General features: G+C 45.5%; 1 protein-coding gene across 1 annotated transcript in view; it reads left to right on the forward strand.

Moving 5' to 3' along the window:
• szt2 (SZT2 subunit of KICSTOR complex) overlaps positions 1–20,450 on the forward strand; it is a 48,869-nt gene that overhangs the window by 9,175 nt on the left and 19,244 nt on the right. The window contains exons 18-53 of the mRNA XM_083672465.1: positions 111–199; positions 343–511; positions 628–742; positions 946–1,065; positions 1,180–1,380; positions 1,459–1,556; positions 1,676–1,814; positions 1,998–2,306; positions 2,570–2,777; positions 3,015–3,062; positions 4,273–4,400; positions 5,177–5,444; positions 5,633–5,798; positions 5,912–6,004; positions 6,255–6,336; positions 6,604–6,894; positions 7,003–7,141; positions 7,309–7,425; positions 7,586–7,655; positions 7,793–7,978; positions 8,145–8,420; positions 8,510–8,780; positions 9,564–9,638; positions 9,728–9,866; positions 10,012–10,144; positions 10,244–10,364; positions 11,057–11,209; positions 11,320–11,422; positions 11,760–11,874; positions 12,078–12,165; positions 12,976–13,094; positions 13,250–13,414; positions 13,856–13,940; positions 17,927–18,100; positions 19,750–19,941; positions 20,094–20,293. Of these exons, the coding sequence (XP_083528591.1) occupies positions 111–199; positions 343–511; positions 628–742; positions 946–1,065; positions 1,180–1,380; positions 1,459–1,556; positions 1,676–1,814; positions 1,998–2,306; positions 2,570–2,777; positions 3,015–3,062; positions 4,273–4,400; positions 5,177–5,444; positions 5,633–5,798; positions 5,912–6,004; positions 6,255–6,336; positions 6,604–6,894; positions 7,003–7,141; positions 7,309–7,425; positions 7,586–7,655; positions 7,793–7,978; positions 8,145–8,420; positions 8,510–8,780; positions 9,564–9,638; positions 9,728–9,866; positions 10,012–10,144; positions 10,244–10,364; positions 11,057–11,209; positions 11,320–11,422; positions 11,760–11,874; positions 12,078–12,165; positions 12,976–13,094; positions 13,250–13,414; positions 13,856–13,940; positions 17,927–18,100; positions 19,750–19,941; positions 20,094–20,293 (5,445 nt within the window). The remainder of the gene's footprint in view (positions 1–110; positions 200–342; positions 512–627; positions 743–945; positions 1,066–1,179; positions 1,381–1,458; positions 1,557–1,675; positions 1,815–1,997; positions 2,307–2,569; positions 2,778–3,014; positions 3,063–4,272; positions 4,401–5,176; positions 5,445–5,632; positions 5,799–5,911; positions 6,005–6,254; positions 6,337–6,603; positions 6,895–7,002; positions 7,142–7,308; positions 7,426–7,585; positions 7,656–7,792; positions 7,979–8,144; positions 8,421–8,509; positions 8,781–9,563; positions 9,639–9,727; positions 9,867–10,011; positions 10,145–10,243; positions 10,365–11,056; positions 11,210–11,319; positions 11,423–11,759; positions 11,875–12,077; positions 12,166–12,975; positions 13,095–13,249; positions 13,415–13,855; positions 13,941–17,926; positions 18,101–19,749; positions 19,942–20,093; positions 20,294–20,450) is intronic.

Here is a 20,450-nt window from a genome sequence, read left to right on the forward strand (position 1 = left end):
GGCTTCAAACATCAGTTACAATATGCATCTACTGAGTGCAGTGTATTACTGTGCTGTATCAATGTTGGATTTAAGTTACAATGTCATGACTTCTTATCATGCAACTTCAGGGCATGCCATTGGCTGTGGACAGAGAGAGTCAGACCTGTATCGTCCAGTACATCCTGTTTCCCCCTGACTCCACCTCAACTAAAGACAGGTAACACTGCCTGTCTGTTTAAAGGGGAAATAGTCATACTTACTTTTAGTGTACTTCTTAGGTACCTCACCACTAATATTACACTGCTTTTCTGGCCATTCAATAATATCGACCTAACAGCCACGTCTCATATGGGACTGTAGTTTCTCCACAGATGACGACAATGACACAGAGGTGGAGGCCATTGACGTGGACACTGAGCTGAACCTGGTGACTGAGTGTTGGGTGGAGCCCCAGAGTGGGACAGTGTGGAGCCCTCTGGACCAACACCGGCCCTTCCAGGCCCTTACCTACCAGGAGGTCCCCCAGGCGGTCAGTATAAGGATGACTGACTTGACTCCTATTCCCTCATTTAATTCATATTATGACTCTGACAAAAAGAGGTGGTGAAGCTGAGATGTATATACGGTCGGTTACTGCACTTGTAGATTTTCCCTCGGGATTTGACGTGCATGTCCACCATGATGACGTTTGAGTACCTAAGCCAGCTGTGCCAGAACAAGGAACAGATGTATCCAACCGGAGGGGTCAAGGACATGGGAGGTGAGTTTCAACACGAACACAGACTAAGCCCTCTACCTATCAAACTAACAACCTCTGAGTAATTAATGCCATCTTAATTCCACATATTTAATGTCAAACAGAATAACAAAACTCATTTCAACCAAAGCCTTGATATCAATGGTTAATGCTCTTTGTTTAATTATGTTAAACACCCCATGATAGATTCCTCATTCTGTTTTTAGTTGCAGGTGAAGACCCAGCCTCTGAGGATTGTATTCACACAATCCCCTTCCAGTTTGACCTCATCGAGCTGCTCCCCAAGTGCCAGCAGATTGAGATTTTCTTCCTCACTCTTAGCAGAGGTGACACTCACAATGTCCTCAATATTTCATTTCTTTCTAACATGGAATGACAAATGTCTTTGATAATATGAGATGGTAGATGGACCAATGTATTTGTGTTTGTTTGTATTCCAGCGGAGAATGAGGAGGTCCTCCAGGGCACCCCCTGCCTGCCCAACGAGCTTCTGCTCAGCCTCTTCCACAGTAGCCTGCAACAGGAGCTCAGTGACAGGGAGATCCCTTTGGCTGAGGCTGACCATGTCACCTTCATGCACCATATCTTAGAGAGGGAACGAGATGGCCATGTTGCACCTTTCTCTCTGCCTGTTATCAAAGGTAAGTAGTCTGCTTTATAGGAGTGTCTGTTTTTTTCATGTTACAGTAGATTGTTGATGTTTCCTGTTGTCTTCTCAGAGGAGTGCTTGAAGCCTCCTGATAGGCAGGACACAGTGATGTCGTTCCACACCATTGGGAGCAGTAAGGAGGTGACAGGTTCCACCAGTACCCTACAGGTAATCCTCTATACCTTCTCTCGTACAAATAGAGGGTTCAAATTAATCCTGCTGCAATTTTGGGTAACACGTCTGTTTGTCCTCTCAGTCATGCCCAGTGTGTGTGTCCTCTCTGGCAGAGCTTCAGCAATGCAGACCTAGTGGATGAAGAGGCAGTCCCAGGGGAGAGGGACTGTTCTACCCCACAGTGGAAGTGTTACGCCAAGTACATCAGCTCCCAGCAGATCCTCCTCACCTTCCTCCCTGCCACCTTCACAGGTACTTACACCCCCTCAGGCCTGGTTCTAGTCACAGGAACCCTATGTACTTACCAGCCTGTCCTGTGATTACTTGGTTTTAACTGGTCTGGATATGCCATAGTGGTATGGTGTTGTACATTCATTGGGTAAATATATATACTGTTGGTCATATCAAGAGAATGGTATTCTTTTTTTGCTGCAGATGTGCAGTTATTAATGTCCGCCGGGCTGGAGACAGAGCCTCGGAGCAACATCAGCATGCAAGAGGACGAGGACGCCCTCACTCCCAGCAACAAATCTCACTCTGGCTCCATCAATGGTTTGGACAGGTCTGAGTCGGTGCTGGAGGGTGGGGTAAGCGGGCTGAAGAAGAGCTCCAGCAGTGGGTCCATGGGCCCCAGTATACCCCTGCTCTTCCCTGGGTCAGGAAGGTCTGCTGAGAGCTCCTCTGTGGAGCAGGAGAACTGGGAGAACCGGGCCTCTGAGGCAAACAGTGGAACCCCAGGTGTCGGTAGGGCAGCCCAATGTTTCAGGAATGCCTCTAATCCTATATACTGCACCATTGTTTTACATGAAGGGCCATTGTATATTTCAAGGTATAAATCGAAATCTTGAGTAAAACCAGGTTAATTAATTAAAATGTAAGGATCCTAGAGAACACACTGCAGTGGCACAGTGAAACATACAGATTCAGGCTCTGTAGGACTGTATTTGCAACCTTCATCCTTTGCTACCTCCTCATCAACTTCCTTTATCCCTCTCTATCCGTTCTAGGTGTGGAGGAGAGAGATGGAGTGCAGTTTTCTGAGCCCCAGAAGAGGGACTGTCACATCACGTTCAGCAGGCAGGTGTCCCAGCAGAGCTCCAGTGATCTCTCCCGCCAACGGTGTCCTGTCTATGTCTACAACTGCTCCCTGGACTCCCTGAAGGAACAGCTGGTCCATCCCAACTCTAACCGCCAACCTCGGGACATATTCTATAGGTACCTACACTGATTGTATGCTGATTGGGAGGGGGTAAAGGTGGATCGGATCCAAGGCTCCATGTATGCAGCACTTGCCATCATTTTAATCACCTTACCATCCATCATATGTGATTGACTCTTGAATCCTCTCAAAAGTCATACCCGTCTATCTCAGGATTGGCTGCAAGGTCATTGTGGTTGAGCCCCATGATGCTAACGTGTTCATCTCTGATTGTTTTCCTTGGGTGAGAATAGACCTCAAGACGCTGACTCCTGGGAGATGTATCAGCAGATGAAGTTCAGGTAGCACTGCTTGCTGCTTCCTGCTGCTCTCCAGCCCTCCTCCCTTCCCGGTGTAGAGCTGCTGGTGTTTCAGGGGAGTGGCCTAGAGCGGCTGAGGTCATGCTCTTCTGCAGACCAGGGAGGAGTTGCTCTTTCTAACTGGGGTTGAGGAACTCCCTCGCTCTCTCACTCACTCCAGGCTTGTGTTGCTATGGGAGGTATCTGACTCCAGAGAAGACAGGGGCCTATGGACAGTTTCACAGTATTTAAAAAAATAAAAAAGCTTGAGGGCGTGGCTCCATAAAGCAAAAGCCACATGTTTGGTTCATGAACATGGAACACATGTACATCCATGTAAGCTATAATACAACTCAATTTCACTAAATTTGGGAAGGTTCATCTGGAGACCACAGTTTGTTATGAGGTAACATCTTTCCAAACATGGCCCTTCTTGTAGGAGGCTGTCTCTCTGCAGTCAGATACTGATAGGTGCAATAGCATCTATCTGCATTTTTCATGGGACCTAAAAAAAAATCAAACTCTACAAACTGATCATATTTAACTTATTGCATGTTCCAGCAAACCGTACTTAGTTCTTAAAAAGCCCCCCTAATTTGTTTCAGATGCACATGTTGCAACCTTTAGCAGACCCTACTCTGGTTGTAGTGCTATGGACATTTTTCCTCTTTACTTATGATAAAGAAGTCTTATGTAAGAATTCCACACGTGCTGTGTATTTTGTGTATTATGGCAGACTGATTCTCTATCTTTGCCCAGAGGAACGTTATTGTGTTACTGGCAAAACTATTCATTTTCTGAACTGCTTATGTTTCATCCTAAAATGCATGCCTTGGAGCTCTAATTTCCCTCACAACAGGCCTGTTGTGAAGTGTCCCTCCATCAGGATACTAGAATTCAACTGCACTGTCCTACATGCATATTGAAGCATTACATGGAATTGGACAGTGTGTTTCTTTTATAACAGAGTTGAGTGTTTTGCTCAAGAGATATGAGATACTATGATGTCTTAAATGAGATGCTGCACGTTAATCAAGGGAAAATGGAATTGTGCTTTAAAAGGGGCTTAAACCTCATTAAATCTATGCTTTTCCTCCCTATGGATTGTGTGGTTCCTACAGATCACCTATGGGGCTTCTTGGTTATACGCTTTCCTCTTCCTCTCTAATGGCGGTTGGGTGTTGTATGTCCGATGTGTCTTCCCTCCCTGCAGGTCTCTCTCCCAGAAGCGCAGCAGCACCTCCTCCTGGACAGATCTAATGGCGCAGCCTCACAAACACAAGGAGCTGGCCAACTACTGCAGCCTGCTCCAGGAGCACTACCACCAGAGCTATGTCAAAGGTGACCACTTCAGCTGGCTAGCATTTAACCTGGACAGCCCACATAACAAACCGTCTTAAATAAACTCCTCAGGAAATGGGATATCTAGGACCCAATTATAATTTACTTTTGTTTTATGTCACCGAAGGGAAATGAGATTGCAAGTGCTGTGGAAAGCAGATAGGCGGATGGCCTTTTATTGACCACAGTATAGCAGCTGATTCCCCTTCCGTCTATGGTATAACAACGTCTTGCCACACATCTCCAGGCCCGAGACAGTGCCGCTAGCGCGGGCTGGCTTTAAACAAGACAGCCCATCTCTCACCTGCGTCAGCCGCTGACTGCAAAATCAATTAAAGCAGTCTTTAAGCTGTCATCTCAGGATTGCCTTTTCTGTTCAGTGGCAGCAGCATCTGTAAATGTCAGTCAGGAGATGAACTAGACGGCTTTGCAGAGGGAAAATATCCGCTTCCCCTGACAAGCTGATGGATTTACATTAATGCACATTTCAGGTGCTGTCATGCAGATATAGTCAAGGCAGCAGGTTTACTTTCACTGTTGTGTGAGGTGAGCTGTTTTTTGTACACCCTGCACTGAAATGCATTGTTAAAAAAAAAAAACTGTTTTCTCAAGATACATTTGATATTTTTTCCAAATAGACTTAATTTCTCTGGGGATTGTTTTATAATATAATAATAATATGTGCTATAGTTGACGGAACTAAAAGGAGAATAAATCAAATACTGTATCAGTATTTTAACTTGATTCACTGCCTGGTTGTGTGCTCTGGCCCTCAGGTGTATATCGGAGCCTGCAGCAGTCTTGCAGCATCAGCTCCCAGGACGTCCTGACATCCATGGACTACTGTGAGGAATCTCTCCAGGAGATTGACATCACTTCCTTCCTGCAAACCCTCTGTGGCCACATCCGGGTCTTCCGGGAGCGGCATGAGCCACTGGGTGGGGACGGGGTCAGAGGCCACACTAACACCTCTGCTACATTCATTATCGGGGAGGCAGAAGAAGAGGGGACGGCTGAGAGGGGCCCCATGGCCTCCTCGTCCAGGTGGGACCTACAGACTGATCCATAGGGACATAGAATAAAGAGATTGTCCTCTGATCTGGATCCAGAGCTTCAAATAACACATTCAGAGTTTGATTGTAGGAGTTCCATTAAGTATATCATGTGTACCTTTTGTTGTTGATTGACCTTGTTAGATGTTGCTTTGAGTAACTATGTCCATGTCTTGCCAGTGTTGAGATGGAGGACATCAGTGAAGCTGAGTCCAGAGGGAGGGCCTCTGCCCCTACATCCCCACTGGACGAGCCCAAGACCTCCAGAATCCCAGAGTTCCCTCTGTCACTCCTCCAATTGCAGCAGAAGTGTGAGGTGTACCCTGATCTGCACAAAATCATACAGGTAATGCCCAGTGTGTGGAGGAAATAGATTAGAGCTAGACATTTCCAGATGGTTCAATATAGATATTTTACAGTACAGTTTTGAATTAGTTCCCCAATTCCTGTATTCTACAGGACAAATTCATGGAGATTGGTGCTCAGTATTTCAAGACGGTGCCCTCCAATCCCCATTACTTCTTCTACTGCCCTCCGTTACCAAAGAAAGAGGTGAGTTGAAAGCAGGGACGGGCTGGGACAACAAAAAGGCCCTGGACTTTCAGCTGCCCGGGGGGGGGGGTCGGGGGAGGGGGACTGCGCGGGCAGACCGCGTCGCTCACTGGCAGCCCACAGATCGACCGGCCCCACAATGTCTCCCAGTGCTCCAGATGGCCAGTCCGCTACTGGTTGAAAGCTGTGTGTTTGCCATTGTGCCCAGTCTGAGCAGTATGTGAATGCCTAGTGTGTTCCCTCTCCTCAGGAGGACTCTGACGGAGAGGAGGAGGAGGCGAGGAGACTTAGTGAAGAGGTGGTGTCAGAGGCTGAGCCAGCTACTGAAGATGGTGAGAGATCATGTGGTGTTAACTAGCTTAGTACTCAAATCCATTTATGTGCTCACTAGTTTACATAATCATATGTTTTATCTAACCCTAACCCATGTGTACATTGAACAATAGTATGTTATGTATTACCCTCAGGGCAAGCATGCTGAAACAAATAAGTGTTCATATTGTTATCCACTACAATATCTCTATCTCTATGGCCATGTATTTCAAAATACTTGAAAATATCGGTGTTGTGTCATCATCACACACTTGGCCTGTTCACAGAGAACGTGTCCGGCTGCTGTATAGTGACTGAGAGTGACACAGACCTGGAGGTGGAGTACCTGGAACGTGTTGGCAGGAAGTCCTTTGGTGAGGGCGAGGACGAGTCCCTGTCAGACTCCAACACTGTCAACCAGGATGAGGACTCCTTCAGCATCCTGGACGGTGACTCTCTGCTGGAGCCTGAGGGGCCGCAGCCAGAGATGCCCCCTCTCTTTGTCCACCTCACCTGCTCCGTGAAAATTAAGAGCTGCCACGGCTCCATGCCCATGGAGACGCTACCCACCTGTCTGGGTGAGCACCCTGTTTCTCTTCACACCCTGTGCCAAATATAGGCAGTGTGAATATGCAGAATGAGATCAAATGCACTGTTTTTGTGCTGACACCTGTGTGTAATTGCAGGAGAGGTCATCACCTGTTTGGAGAATGCTGAGTCCCTCCAGGCTGTGGATTTGAATGAGCTATCTGTCACACTGGATATCTTCGTCCTGACGTTGCCCCTGGAGTTTGAGGTCCTGGCTTCTGACATTCGCCACAACAGGTGAGTGGAATTTGAACAGTACTGATCAATCTTTTGGTTTTGAATGATGAGCTGCAATACAAAGTATATACAGTACAGTAGCACATATGTGCTCAAATTCATTTTCATTTTCAGTAGATTCAGTAGTGGAGTTTCATATGAAATGAAATTAACAACATTCTTCTCAGGTACCCATCTGAAAGCAGCGTGTCATTGAACCGTTCTCCAGGGCAGCCCTCTTCCTATCGCTCAGATGACGAGCTGATGGGCACTTTGGACAGCCTGAGGGGAGTTGGTGTTGATGGGTGAGTGGGAAGGATGGGGTCATCCATCTTGGGTTGGGATACATTTGTTTTGTGAAAGCATTTTGATATGGCCTTGGCTGGTGATGATGAAATCTGTCAGGCTGCAGGATGTCACAGGGTGATTGATCTGAGCTCAGTTCTTTACTGCTTTTTGTAACAGGGTTTCAGGGGATCCCTTGGCCAAACTCCCAATCCCTCAGAAGTTAGCAGTCTTAGCCACCATGGATGAGGTGAGATTTCTCTTCTGGCCTAATGAACTCATACACTTCATATTTAGTTTGGTTTGACAATAGAACAGTCGATAATTCCTACTTAACTGAGCTAGACTCCACGTCCATTCACTCTGCTCCCCTTCCCCCTGCCTTAGTTCCGCTGGCTGCTGGAGGATGAGATCGTGTCGGCCCTGCGTCACTCTCGGCTCATCAACTCCTTCACTCTGCAGAAGGTTGCTGACCATGTGTTCCGTTCCAGCGGGCGACCGTGCTGCCACTGTGAGGTGGTACCCCTGCAGTTTGTCTTTGGCCCAGAGCAATCCCTAGAGAAGTTCAGAGAGGTAGGGCATCCAAGAGGGCAATTATTATACTTTTTCGTTATGTGGGAGATTAACATCTATGTTTCTTTCTTGTGGGGTCAGTAATCCGTTTTTCAAGAACTCCTGGAGATCTGGGTGCTCCTCTGCTTTAGCTCTGTGGTAAAACAGCCTGTTTTAACATCCACAGGAGTTTCGGAGGATGTCTTTCTCAGGTTACTTGCTCAACGGGAAGCAGGACAACTTCCACTATATGTCCCTCAGTCGGCTACACCCTCAGAGGATCCAGGCTGCCAAGAGGCTGTCTGAGAGCACCACCAACCCAGAGCAGACTGGCAGGGCCTCTCAACAAACCAATCACTGTGCTGAGGTGGATGACAGTGCAAGGGCTCCGTCCAGTCACGGCACACCTGGGAAAGGGCAGGACATTGAAGCAGAGGTGGAAAGGGTGGAGCCAGACAGTGAGGTTTGTAGAGATACTTTGTCTGCAATGTCATTATTTTCTTGTCTCTAAATGAATGCATTCTTATCCTTATTGCCTGTCTGTCCTTTCAGGAGCAGGGTGAGGAAAGGAAGGCCATTGTTGGGGCTACTGAGGCTGGGAGTGATCCAACCACTGAGCCCAGTGACCCGGCCAGACCCACCCGGGTGGAGGCAGAGGAGGGCCGACCTCACAGCTCAGTCAGCACCATGGGTGACAGAGGCCAGCCCAGCACCCCCCATCTGCAGCCCAGCAGCAGCACAGACCGCTCCTCAGAACACACCTCACCCCCCAAGACCCCCTCCGCTGTTAGCTTGGCCGAGTCTGTGCAGTCTGCCACCCACAGTGAGTTGACCTATGTACTACTACACTGGAGGTGTATGCCCACCTCCAGTGCACATATGAATACATCTACACTTGTTGACATATTAACGGAGTATCACTTCTGTTGTTACAACTGACTTGAGCTGAGTCCTCTTTGCTCCTTCAGCAGGATAAGGCTTGAGTCATAGAACTAGGTAATACAGTGGTGCATAGCACATTATACTGATTCAGTGGAATTCCAAATTCCAGAAACTGATTATTGATAATAATGTTTAACGATGTGATGCTTTTTTAATGGTACAAAATAAATGTGCACATCCTGCGTTTTTGGAGTCATGCTGTGGCCTGCTGTATCCCCCGTAGAGGCAGGATTATTATTTCAGGTATCATCAACTCTTTGTGTGCGTGCGCGTGTGTGGAGTGTCTTGCGGCGATGTAGCGAATGGCAGCAGATGCTGACAAACCGATGAGGAGTGAGTCACCAACAGCAGTCTTGGCTGAGCTTGCAGGTTTACCGCATGTCCGGCCCCAGGCTGTTTTCCTCTCTCCCCCAAATCAACAGGCAGCACTCAGCACTGACAGAATAATACATTGCATTATCCCCCTACTCTCTGGGGCTCTCTCTCTGTTGTGGAGCTTTCAGGGCAGACCAGTGTCAGAGAGGTGGCCCAAAGGTAGGTGATGATATCTCTCTACTGGTCAGGCTTTGACAGTAGGCATCTTGAGCTTGGTCAGTTGGACTGGTCCTGGGCTAGCTCAGGTGAATATGTGACATGTTGTAAATTTGAAAACTTCTCCCCTCAGGCAGTGGAAAACTCAGACCCAGTCGTGTCCAGAGTGTGGTCTCGAGTCAAGGCAGCCTGGATTCTGACATGCTGGGTAAGAGATGATGATGATGATGATGATTATGACAGTAATGGCAATGGTACAGATTAAAGTAGGAACTGTTTTGACTTGTGTGTATGAAGGTTATGACGGTGGCAGTAGTGACTCAGAGTGTGAGAGCCCCACCATGGACGAGCAGGAGTCCCAGTCTCCACTGATGCCAGACTTCTGGCTCATAGTCAAGATCCATCAGGACAGAGTGGAGGTGTACTCCCATTCTCGGTAAGGGGAAGGGTGGGAAGACACTTGTTCAAGCCTCGTGAATTCTGGAGAATGCCAACTTAAACTTGTTCTTTTACTGTTCCTTTGTTGAGCTGTGAGAAACATTCAAATGTTTATTTCTATGTTTGTGGTATGTCATGTATAGGAGTGTCAATAAAGGAAAGGAGAATGGTGCAGGGGAGGTGGAGAAGGAGGAGGAAGAGGAGGTGCCGGAATACTTACGGCTGCATCAAATGGTGGTGCGGAAGATTGGAGAGATCTGCCGTATTGTCAATCAGGTAGCTACCACTACCACTGATGAGGCCTGGCCTACTTACTGTTTACTGTTTTTAGGAAATGTATCTCCGTCAGTCTCTCACTGTCCTTTGGCTCTCTAGCGCCTCCTGCTGCAGGACCTCCATGACAGCCACGTGTGTAACTCCCTCCTGGTAGCTGAGAGTGAAGAGGACATCTGGAAGAACGAGTCTCTGTACAGACAGAGAATGGCCAACTCTGATGGTCAGTTCACACTCGCAGACAGACATACTCATATACAAACAAACACAGGCTTAGATGTTCACACATGAACCACACACATACTCATGTATCAACACTTTGTCTTTTGATTCAACATATCTGCACGTGTACATATATATATATATATATATATATATATATATATTGCAAACACCATAAACTTTGTCATATGTACGCCCTTGGCTGGCATCGAGTTTGTCATTGCACACAAGTTAATAATGCATTGCACTTTCTTAGCCCCGAGAGCTTCCTCCCTGTCAACATGATAATAGAGCACAATCAATACAGGGCCAAGGAGAAGGCTATGGAGGAAATGTATGCAAGGTTACAGTGAAGAGCACCTCTGACAGGCCTGTGAAGTATGCTCTGCAACTGGAGCACTGGGACAGTCATTAGATTCACTTTAGTTTTTATGGCAGCCGTTAAGCCAGAATTACCAGTGTAATTTCCTAATATTGCTGATTGTTCCGCTTCAGTGTCTGTAAATGAATTGAATCCTGTTCAGGGGATAGACATCAGAGGCTTGTTTGTGAGTGCAATAATGTTACTGTGGAAGTGAAGGGGCTCCCAGCACAATCGTTTTTTTCTCTCCTGGCGTCACGCTGAAATGCCTTCCCTTGCAGTTGTGGTTGTAAATTGCCTAACCATCCCCCCATCCCCTCCTGCACACACAGACTACAACTCTGAGGAGAGCTACCAGCCCCGGGACTACTTGGCCGCCACCATGCAGTTCATCCCAGGCCACTTTGCCTGTGACGTGGTGTGGAGCACCGTCATCCACATCCACCCACGCCTCAAAATGGGGCCCAACATGGGTGTGTCCAGAGGTGAGTGACAGAATAAGGTGACCAATAAGGTGGATTCAGTCCACTGTCAGTGATTTGTTCAGTGTTGCTCCTCATTTGTGATGGAAGACTCTCATGTGTCCGTATTGCAGCCATCCAGGCTCTGCGGTCAGTTCTCAATGCCTTCTGCGTGGTCAACCGGAAGAATATGTTTGTCTACCAGGAGCGCACAACCAAATCAGTCTTCTACCTCAGGTGAGCTCCAACCCTCACTCTCCTTCCACCCCTGCCTCCCTTCAAATTCAATATCAGACCTCTCCTCTTTCCCTAGTAGTATCATGAGAAGTGCCCCTCTCCAACTCATCATGGTAGTTCCTTATTCCTGGTTCAATAATTTAATTAGTAATTTTTCCTTCTTCTAGCATTGTGACTGCCTATGGCCCCTGGTCCGAGCATTGATTACTTTATCTTATGATGACTGATGGATAGATAATTCACTTACTTAATCAAATGTATTTGTTGTAAGTCGCTTTGGATAAAGGCGTCTGCTAAATGTAAATGGTTCACATCGGTTCTCCTCTCCTATTCCCAGACTATCGGAGACGTCCCAAACTGGGAAGTACTCTGATCTGGATGGCAACCTCCACATGTCTCGCCCTGTAGGCCTCCCCCGGAGCCAGGAGCCTCTCTACTCTGAGGATCTCACGGTAACACGCACATTGGATTTATACACTATAAAGCAAGCAACTGTGGCTCTGACTTAAAAGATAGATTGATGGTGCCACCAAGGAATGATTTATCTGCTACTCACAGAGCTGTTAATACACCTGTCGTGGGTTAGTTGTGAATGTCAAACTGTCAAGTCTGACAGGCGTGTGCGTGTGTGCTTGTCTCTTCTCTTTGTCCCCAGGGCTCCCGGTCGTCTCTGGAGGGCTCCCGACCTGTAGGACAGGTGGACAAACACATTCTGCTGCTGGTGCATGGAGTGGGCAGTGCTGGTAAGATAGGGAGTACAGAGGGGAAGGGTGAAGGGAGGAAGACTGCACACTATTGGTGGTTAGTTAATATACAAGTGACAAAAATACAAATCATGAGGTATCCTGAATTATGTGAACGGTTAGCAGATGCAGGGAACTGGGAACTTGCAGATTGGCTGTGTAGGTAAAGGGCTGACGCTGGAGTGAAAATGTTTCTCTTTACCACCTCTGAGTGCATTTGCATTCTGAGCTAAATGTGCCCACACTATCAGCCTCCTGGCAGACTGGCGCGTGGCAGATGAAACAGATGAAATTGCTGATTCATTCAGTGTGGGAAATGGTGTGAGCAGTACCTCAGGTAGCCTGGTTGATGGCACTATTGCTCTGGCACTCCTTAGCTCATCCCGGCTCCTATGACATCAGCCTTTTTTCTCTGAAAGTTCTGAGCTTGAACAACAACAGTGACTTATTAAAAATCTTTCCTGTTTTTTTTTCTCTCCATAACTGTTCATAGAGCTCAACTTCCTTATTTATGAACTCCTTTGTGTACAGAGATTTTAAGTTTTCTTGAAGTGTGTGTGTGTGTGTTTCAATGCTGTATTTCTAAGGCTCCAGACAGCTTGCAAAGCATTGATTTACATAAATGTGTCAGTGAGAGACACCGCTGAGGTACCCTTTGTCAACACGAAAGTAAGCTAATTTACAAGTAAAGTGAAGAAGACACAGAAGTTAAAAGCACAATGCACACCAAGCCAAGTCTGAGTTCAGGGGTCATTGACCAGGGTCTCTCCCTGCATCTAAACTAGCCTGCTGTGTTTACTGTTGCTCCAGGTCCAGAGATCACTGACGAGCTGGTGAAGGTGCTGCGGAAGCGCCTGGACGAGACCACACTGGACATCATCACTGTAATGCTGGTCAGGAACTGCAAACTGACCCCTGCCGATGTGGAGGTAACAGATCCCCCTCTCTATGTAATGTAATGATTAAAATAGTCTTTTGATTGAGCTTGTAACACTGCAGCACTACTGTAAAGCTGTTACATACATACAGTACACAGTACCCTTTGAGCCAACCACTGATGTGCTGCTGATGTGTCCCTCCTCAGTTCATCCAGCCCTCTGGCTCCCCAGCCACTGAAGTGATGGAATTCACCCTGCCTCCGTACTCCCTGCCCTGGCTCCCCGTTGTGGCCCACTACCTCAGGCAGAACCTGCTCATCTTCCTGCACATCCCCAAGTACACTGACAGCAACATAGAGCACCATTTCAAGGTACAGCCCAGCCTCACATTCCCCTCAGCCCCATGTCTGAGATATCAGTTTATACTTTATTAGGCTGTTATTGGCCCCTGCATTGAACTGAGTATATTCTAGGCAGTAGCCACATATTATGATATAAAAGCAACATCTGTTGTACAAAATGTATTGATTCAGAGATTGAGTTGTCCGTCCAAAGGATGATATCTGAGATGACCATTTGAATCATGTTCAATGTATATAGTTCTGTGTGAAGGGGAGTACTGTAGATTGAAAATAATAATAATAATAATAATTCACTCATAGATACATCATCATCACCATAATAGAGCAGAAACTTAACTTACTTTGACAACTTTCAATGTGATGTATGAAATAAGCTTCCCCCTAAATGTGCTGACTTATCCTTTCTGTCTTTTGTTTCATGGGGATTTTTTTCTTCCCTCCTCTCTCCAGCACTACTTCCATTTGAGCAGTGAGTTGCCTGACTCTGATATCTTCCTCTACAATAAGCCTGGGGGCCAGGGGACTGGAGGGAAAGGTAATCACATTCTCCAAGTTCAGTATGGACCCCCCCCCCCTCTCTCTCTCTCTCTCTCTCATTGTCTCCATTCCTCTCTTCCAGGTTGATTTGTATCCCATTGCAGTTGGCATAACACACCCTAAATCTAATTCACCACCTGAGAGTGTTTCTCTATAATTAGAAAACTGTTGCTTGTTTAACATTTTGAAATAATTTATTGGGGGCTTTTTTTTTCTCTTGCCAGTGTTTGCTCAGCAGAGTCTGTGTTCTCTTTCCTTCTGTTATTTTGAAGCTGCTGACTAGGAGGGAGTGATGTCATGGGATGTGCTGACAGGCCCATTCCCTATTTATTCCTCCCACATTAAACGCAGAGCAAATTATCCACTGCCTTGCATCGCTAATAAATACTAAGCTGATTTCCCCTGTTCTGTAGAGATACCGGTACAAAATGTTCGTTTCTTTGATGAGTGCTACAGTAATTTTCCGAGGGCGACTTTCTCTCAAACTTGCTGTGCTTTGTATTGGCAATGGCACTCTGTCTCACCAATAACTAGGATGTATACAGTAATCAGTTGTTTTGCAGGATCAGATGTGGTTCCTCTGTTGACGATACATGCTGTGTGTGTTGTGGGGCATCCTGTTTGGTAGGCGTCCTGATATGGCCTCCTGTCAGAAATGATTAGTCATAGCGTATACAGCAAGACATTTTGTTCATTAACACTGGTGTGTTGACAGAATAATATATGGCTGTCATTCCATTCTCGTGTGATTTAATATATAGCCTAGAAACTGCTATAATTGAATTGTGACCTCTCTCTCTGCGTGTCACACTCTTAACTGTCAGGCTGATGTGGAGATGATGTTCTCTGGACCTTGTATTCATTTTCCATGAAGTCTAACTACTAATTGCTGCGAAGGGAAGCTCTCTGACTCCATCTCATTCATTTGAAGAGTTGCACAACAAGGTGCTTAAGTTATTCAATATAACTTGATCCCTGCCCAGTGTGAGATAATTATGTCAGGTGCAGACAGCTAGAGCAGTGTTTTGGCAAGCCGGAAGGTGCTTAGCCGTGCACTGTTGTATTCTGCCAGCTAATTAAGGAACTGTTTCCAAAGATTGCCACATTAATCTTTGACTAGCTGCAGTAAAATGTCTACACTCACTGAACACTTTGTTAGGAACACCTGTACACCTTCTCATGGTGGAGGTGGTGTAATGGTGTGGGGAATGTTTTCTTGGCACACTTTGGGCCTGTTAATACCAATCAATCATCGCTTGAATGCCACAGCCTATTTGAGTATTGTTGCTGACCATCTGCATCCCTTCATGGCCACAATTTACCCATCTTCTAATGGCTACTTCCAGCATGATAATGCACCATGTCACAAAGCAAAAGTCGTCTCAAACTGGTTTCATGAACATGACAATGAGTTCAGTATTCTTCAGTGGCCTTCCCAGTCACCGGATCTAGATCTGAATCCAATAGAACACCTTTGGGATGTGGTAGAACAGGATATTCACAGCTTAAAAGTGCACCTGAAAAATCTGCAGCAATTGCGTGATGCAATCATGTCATCATGGACCAGAATCTCAAAGGAATGTTTCCAACATCTTGTGGAATCAATGCCTTCAAGAATTGAGGCTTTTTGAGAGCAAAGGGAGGTCCTACCCAGTATTAGTATAGTGTTCCTAATAAAGTGTTCGGTGAGTGTATATGTTGTAACTTTACTTTTTGCCTCAGTACCTCCATCCCAGATAGCTCGAAAAAGTATATTACTATTTTAGACTGAGGCTAAAATTGACCTCTTTTAATGGTTGTGTGTGTGTCTGTGGAAGTGGCTCATATCATTGGTATCTTAGTGCAATGAGTATGTAAAACAACAGAGGGCCAAGCCAGACTGTCAGTAAATGGGGGTGTGGAGAATTGGGGATAAATTAATGATGCGGTGGTAGAATTTGCTGGGAAATGCGTCTCATCGTAAAGCCACAACTCTACCAGCAGGACGTAGGCCAATATTCATGCATGTATTGTCAAGACCTTGTGTCCCATCCACCCAGCGTTGACCCATCCTGTGTTGTGGGTGTCTGTTGTTGTTGTTGTTGTTGACTCAGGTACCATGTCGGATCTGGTGCAGCACCTCTTCCCACCCTCCCAGTTCCAAGGTATCACCTGACCCTTCACAACCCCATCCCCCTCCAACCCTGCCCAACCTGTCTACCCTTATAGCCCCCCCCTGCCTCTGCTTCTGCTCCTAACCCCATGATGATCCAATGGCTTCATTTTGCAGTGCTTTCCTCAGCAGAAGCTCATTTGGTGGACTGGATAGTTTTTGAGTTTTGAGTTTTGAATTTGAGTTTTGCGTGGCCCTTTGCACCAGCATGAGTTTTATTAAGGTGCATGCAGTGACATTATTTATTTATTGTAGTCGGTATGTTTCAGCTGTTTAGCTTGTCTAGAAATGTTTTCTTGACTGGCTTTTGTCTAATTTTAATGGCTTCAGTAAATCAAGAGATGCTGTGGTATAAGAAATTAAATGGAAAATGATCAAGCATAAGAATATGTATTACTTAAGTTTGATAGCCTCCAACTAATTTAATGGCATCCAATTAGGTAGTAATAAATAGCTGATGAGACGTGTCTCATTTCTGATGTAAGTCAGCTGAACTGTGATTTAGTTATACATTTTGGAATGGTTTATGCTTCTTTCCCATCTTTGGTAGAGATAGGTAATCTTTAAAATTGGGCCTTTTATTCATTCTGAGAATGGCTGTCTTAAAAATGTCATTTTTGGTAATGCCTTTTTTGAATTACAGTGACAGTTTAAAAATGCCTCTCTTGTGGTGTCTGCCAGTGTGGGTGTTGCTCTCTGCTGTGAAGAGGAAAGGATCCAGAGTAACTTGGATTGTAATTGACTGACTTCACTGCCTGGCTGCATGCCGGAGAACCACGGCCTTGTCTTGCAGATTGAGCTCCATCACTTCTAAATCCTCTGTTTTCTTGCTCCAGCCATTAAGGCAGTGCTGTAGCAATCAGTGGCCTCATTGCCCCAGCTGACACGGTCAGCCGTCACGGCGAGGCTGTCACAGTAAGCCAGCTCAAGACGGATGGAGTCAAACACAACTGGACTCCTGCAGACTCAACTAAATGTCTTTATGAAGCCGGCAGGACTGGGAGGTGGCGGCCCAGTCAGTCAGAGCTCATAAACCCTGCTAAAGTAGCCACAGGAAACAGCAAACACAAAGGGCAAACACATCAACTCACTCTTGACTGTTCAGTCAGTCATCAACATACACACACACACACACACACACACACACACACACACACCTAATAGGCTTAGAACCTTTCTTTATGGTAGAAGAAAAGCACATGATGACTGGGCTTAGTGGTTTGAGAATGACATCTGGCTGCTTTGTTGACTGCATTGGCGGCAGGCGGTATTCCATGACTGCGGTGAACACAGCGTGGTAGAGATGGGCTGTGGCTGATTTATTCCTGGTGATTCCTGTAATGCATCTGTGTCTTCCTGCCTTCCCTGCCAGGTAGCCCCCGGCCCATCAATCATACACCACGCATGCTTCTGCTCACTAATGGCGCACGCTAATAGCCATAGCCGTGTCAAACCATACACCAGGCGGAGTGAATCCACCAGCCAGAGTGGATGTCATTTTATTTAATGCAAGTGTCATGTGTGGTGAAGAATGCTTGTACGCTATCGTTTTCACGGGGTGAGTAGCTGAAGCAGGGCCATCATCAGAATCAAAAGGCAAGGCTGCCTGGTTTTAAGACTTGGGTACACCAACTGCGGGTCATTATTATTATTATTATTATTTAACAGGAGATTGACTTGTACAGGGGGGTAGTAGGGATGAAGAGGTCTTTAGGAGGGACCGTTAAGATGTAGCCTGAAGAGATGGGTCTTCAATCTACGGTGGAAGATATACTGTAGATACTAACAACACAAATGTTTTATTTATTTTACATTTCATCTGTGTCTTTCAGGTATCGCCTGCATCGCCCTGTCATTTGTGGATGCTCAAGGCTGCCCCCTTCAGGTACCGGCACAGGTCTGCACCACACCACAGAGAGGGGACGCCTCCACCATCCTCCTTCAGCCAGAGCAGTTTGATGCCCTCACAACCGTTGTCAAGGTGGAGTCCAACAACCTCAGCTCAGGTAAAGAGCAGGTTTTCAATGAAGTTTATTTACTTTTAAATATACAGTGCCTTCGCAAAGTATTCAGACCCCTTCACTCTTTCTACATTTTGTTGTGTTATAGACTCAATTTAAAATCGATTGAATTAAAATAATTTGTCATCAATCCACACACAATACCCCAGAATGACGAAGCGAAAACAGGTTTTTAGAAATTTCAGTAAATTTATTAAAATTGAAATACAGAAATACCTCATGTACATAAGTATTTAGACCCTTTGCTATGACACTCTTTAAATTAGCTAAAATGCAAAAATGTCATCAACAAATCACTCAGTAAGTTGAATTGAGTCTATCTCAATGCAAGGATAATAGTTCATGTAATTTTGGAATTAATATCTTTGTTTTTATAGGGTCTCAGATTTGCATAGGAATCAATTACACACTGTGTGGATCAGGTTGTCATTACAAACAGAGCAAATGGAGAGGAACAAAACTGCTCAGGAATGCGACCCTGAGGTGTGGGGAGACTTATGAAAATCTACAAAGTTGAATGGTGGAGAGGAAAAAGCACAGTCGATGGGACAACATCATCTCAGTCACTCTACAAAATTGATCTATAACCAAGTGGCCAAAAAGAATAGGGTTAGGGTTAGGGTTAGGGTTAGTGATACAGCAAAGAAAGTGATACAGCAAAGAAAGTGGCTGGAAATGTGTTTATTTGGTTTTACTACAAAGCATTAAGTTTGGTGCAAAACTCTCGTGTGAAGAATAGTGGTAGCTGCATCAAGTTATGGGTATGTTTGTCAGTTTGTCAGGACCAAGAGAAAATTATGAAATTTGCCGAGTTGGTAGTGACATCCTAATCTACAGTGTGTAATTGATTCCTATACAAATCAGAGACCCTATAAAAACAAAGATATTAATTCCAAAATTACGTGAACTATTATCCTTGCATTAAGATGGAATCAATTGAACTTATTGAGTGATTTGTTGATTTTTGCATTTTAGCTAATTTTATGAGTGTCATAGCATGAGCGTGTCTTATGAACCGTCTTTGAAATTTTAAGGATGGAAGCAACCTGACGCTCACTCAAAACTTTTCTTTTATATATATGTATATGTATATATATACTGTATATATAAATATGGATCCATTTATAAACAGACCAATACTTCATAGGTAATTGTCTCTAATAATTAAATGCTAAGTCACCTTGAATAGGACTTCTAAATCTATCTGGATAATGAAAGCTATTGCATAATGTTAGAAGACTTCTAATTTCTATATGTGATTGTATTTGTCAATGTGACATTGAAAGTGATACAGCCAATAGAGATTAACTTTTTTGTTTATGGAGGCTCATCAAAATAATTGAGTACATAAAAAGAATCTTATTCGCATTATGATACTTTTAATTGGCAAATATGATTTACCATCCTACTGTTTGAGAAAAGTGAATTAATTCTGTGTAATAATAGATTCATCCTGTGTGTGGAAGTGGTGTGTGTCGTGTTTATGTACTGTAGGTGTAATTAGAGCCTTACCTGGGTGTTTAAATTCTACGGGGCCTCGCTGTGCTGTCAGCTGGACTATAATAATTAATCTGGTGCGCTGGGCACATGCTCAGTGTGATGATCATCAGTCAACGCTGGCCTTCTCCTGACAGGGCCACAGATGCGCGTCCGCTTTGACATCTGGGAGCAAGGCAACGTCAGCCCCCTCCAGCTGACTGACAAGCTGCGCGGCGCACTGCGCCACGCCCTCTGTGATGTCATCATGGAGCTGAGGGTCTTACCCAATCCCCTTTGTTTGGAGGTATTTTGCACACCTGTGAGAGGTCAAAGAGAGGACACAAATGGTGAGTAGCTCACGGATCCCTTACTTGCTTCTTCTTTTAGTTGTTTTCTTTTACCTGTACCTCTAACAATAATCATTTTTTTGGTTCCATAGAAAGTCAATCCAGATTAGTTTTTATTGTCAGGTCCATCTCCTCCCACATTTTTTCTTTAGGCCTTTCAAGTCCTCCGTCTGAGGTCAGGGATGTCAAAGACAGCCCCCGACAGCGCAGTGGCTCTCGGGTGTTTAAAAACAGCCCATCTCCCATCACCCTGATCCCAACCCCAGCAACCACCCCTACCACGGGGACAAGCACCCCAGAATCCACCACCCCCACTGGCAAGACCACTCGCCGCAGCTTCTGGGAAATACTGGTGAGCTCAGGGCGGGAAGTTTGTTTTGAAGAAGTTTGCCCTAAATTGAGTTGGTTCTGTCCCCACAGCTACTCAATTTAAGATCAACACATCTATTTTTAAGCAATGGTCTATCACCATGGAACTGTTTTATTTATCATTAACAGTGTTGGATGTT

The sequence above is a fragment of the Argentina silus genome (genome assembly GCF_951799395.1).
Source record: "Argentina silus genome assembly, chromosome: 6".
In the NCBI taxonomy this organism is placed as follows: Eukaryota; Metazoa; Chordata; class Actinopteri; order Argentiniformes; family Argentinidae; genus Argentina; species Argentina silus.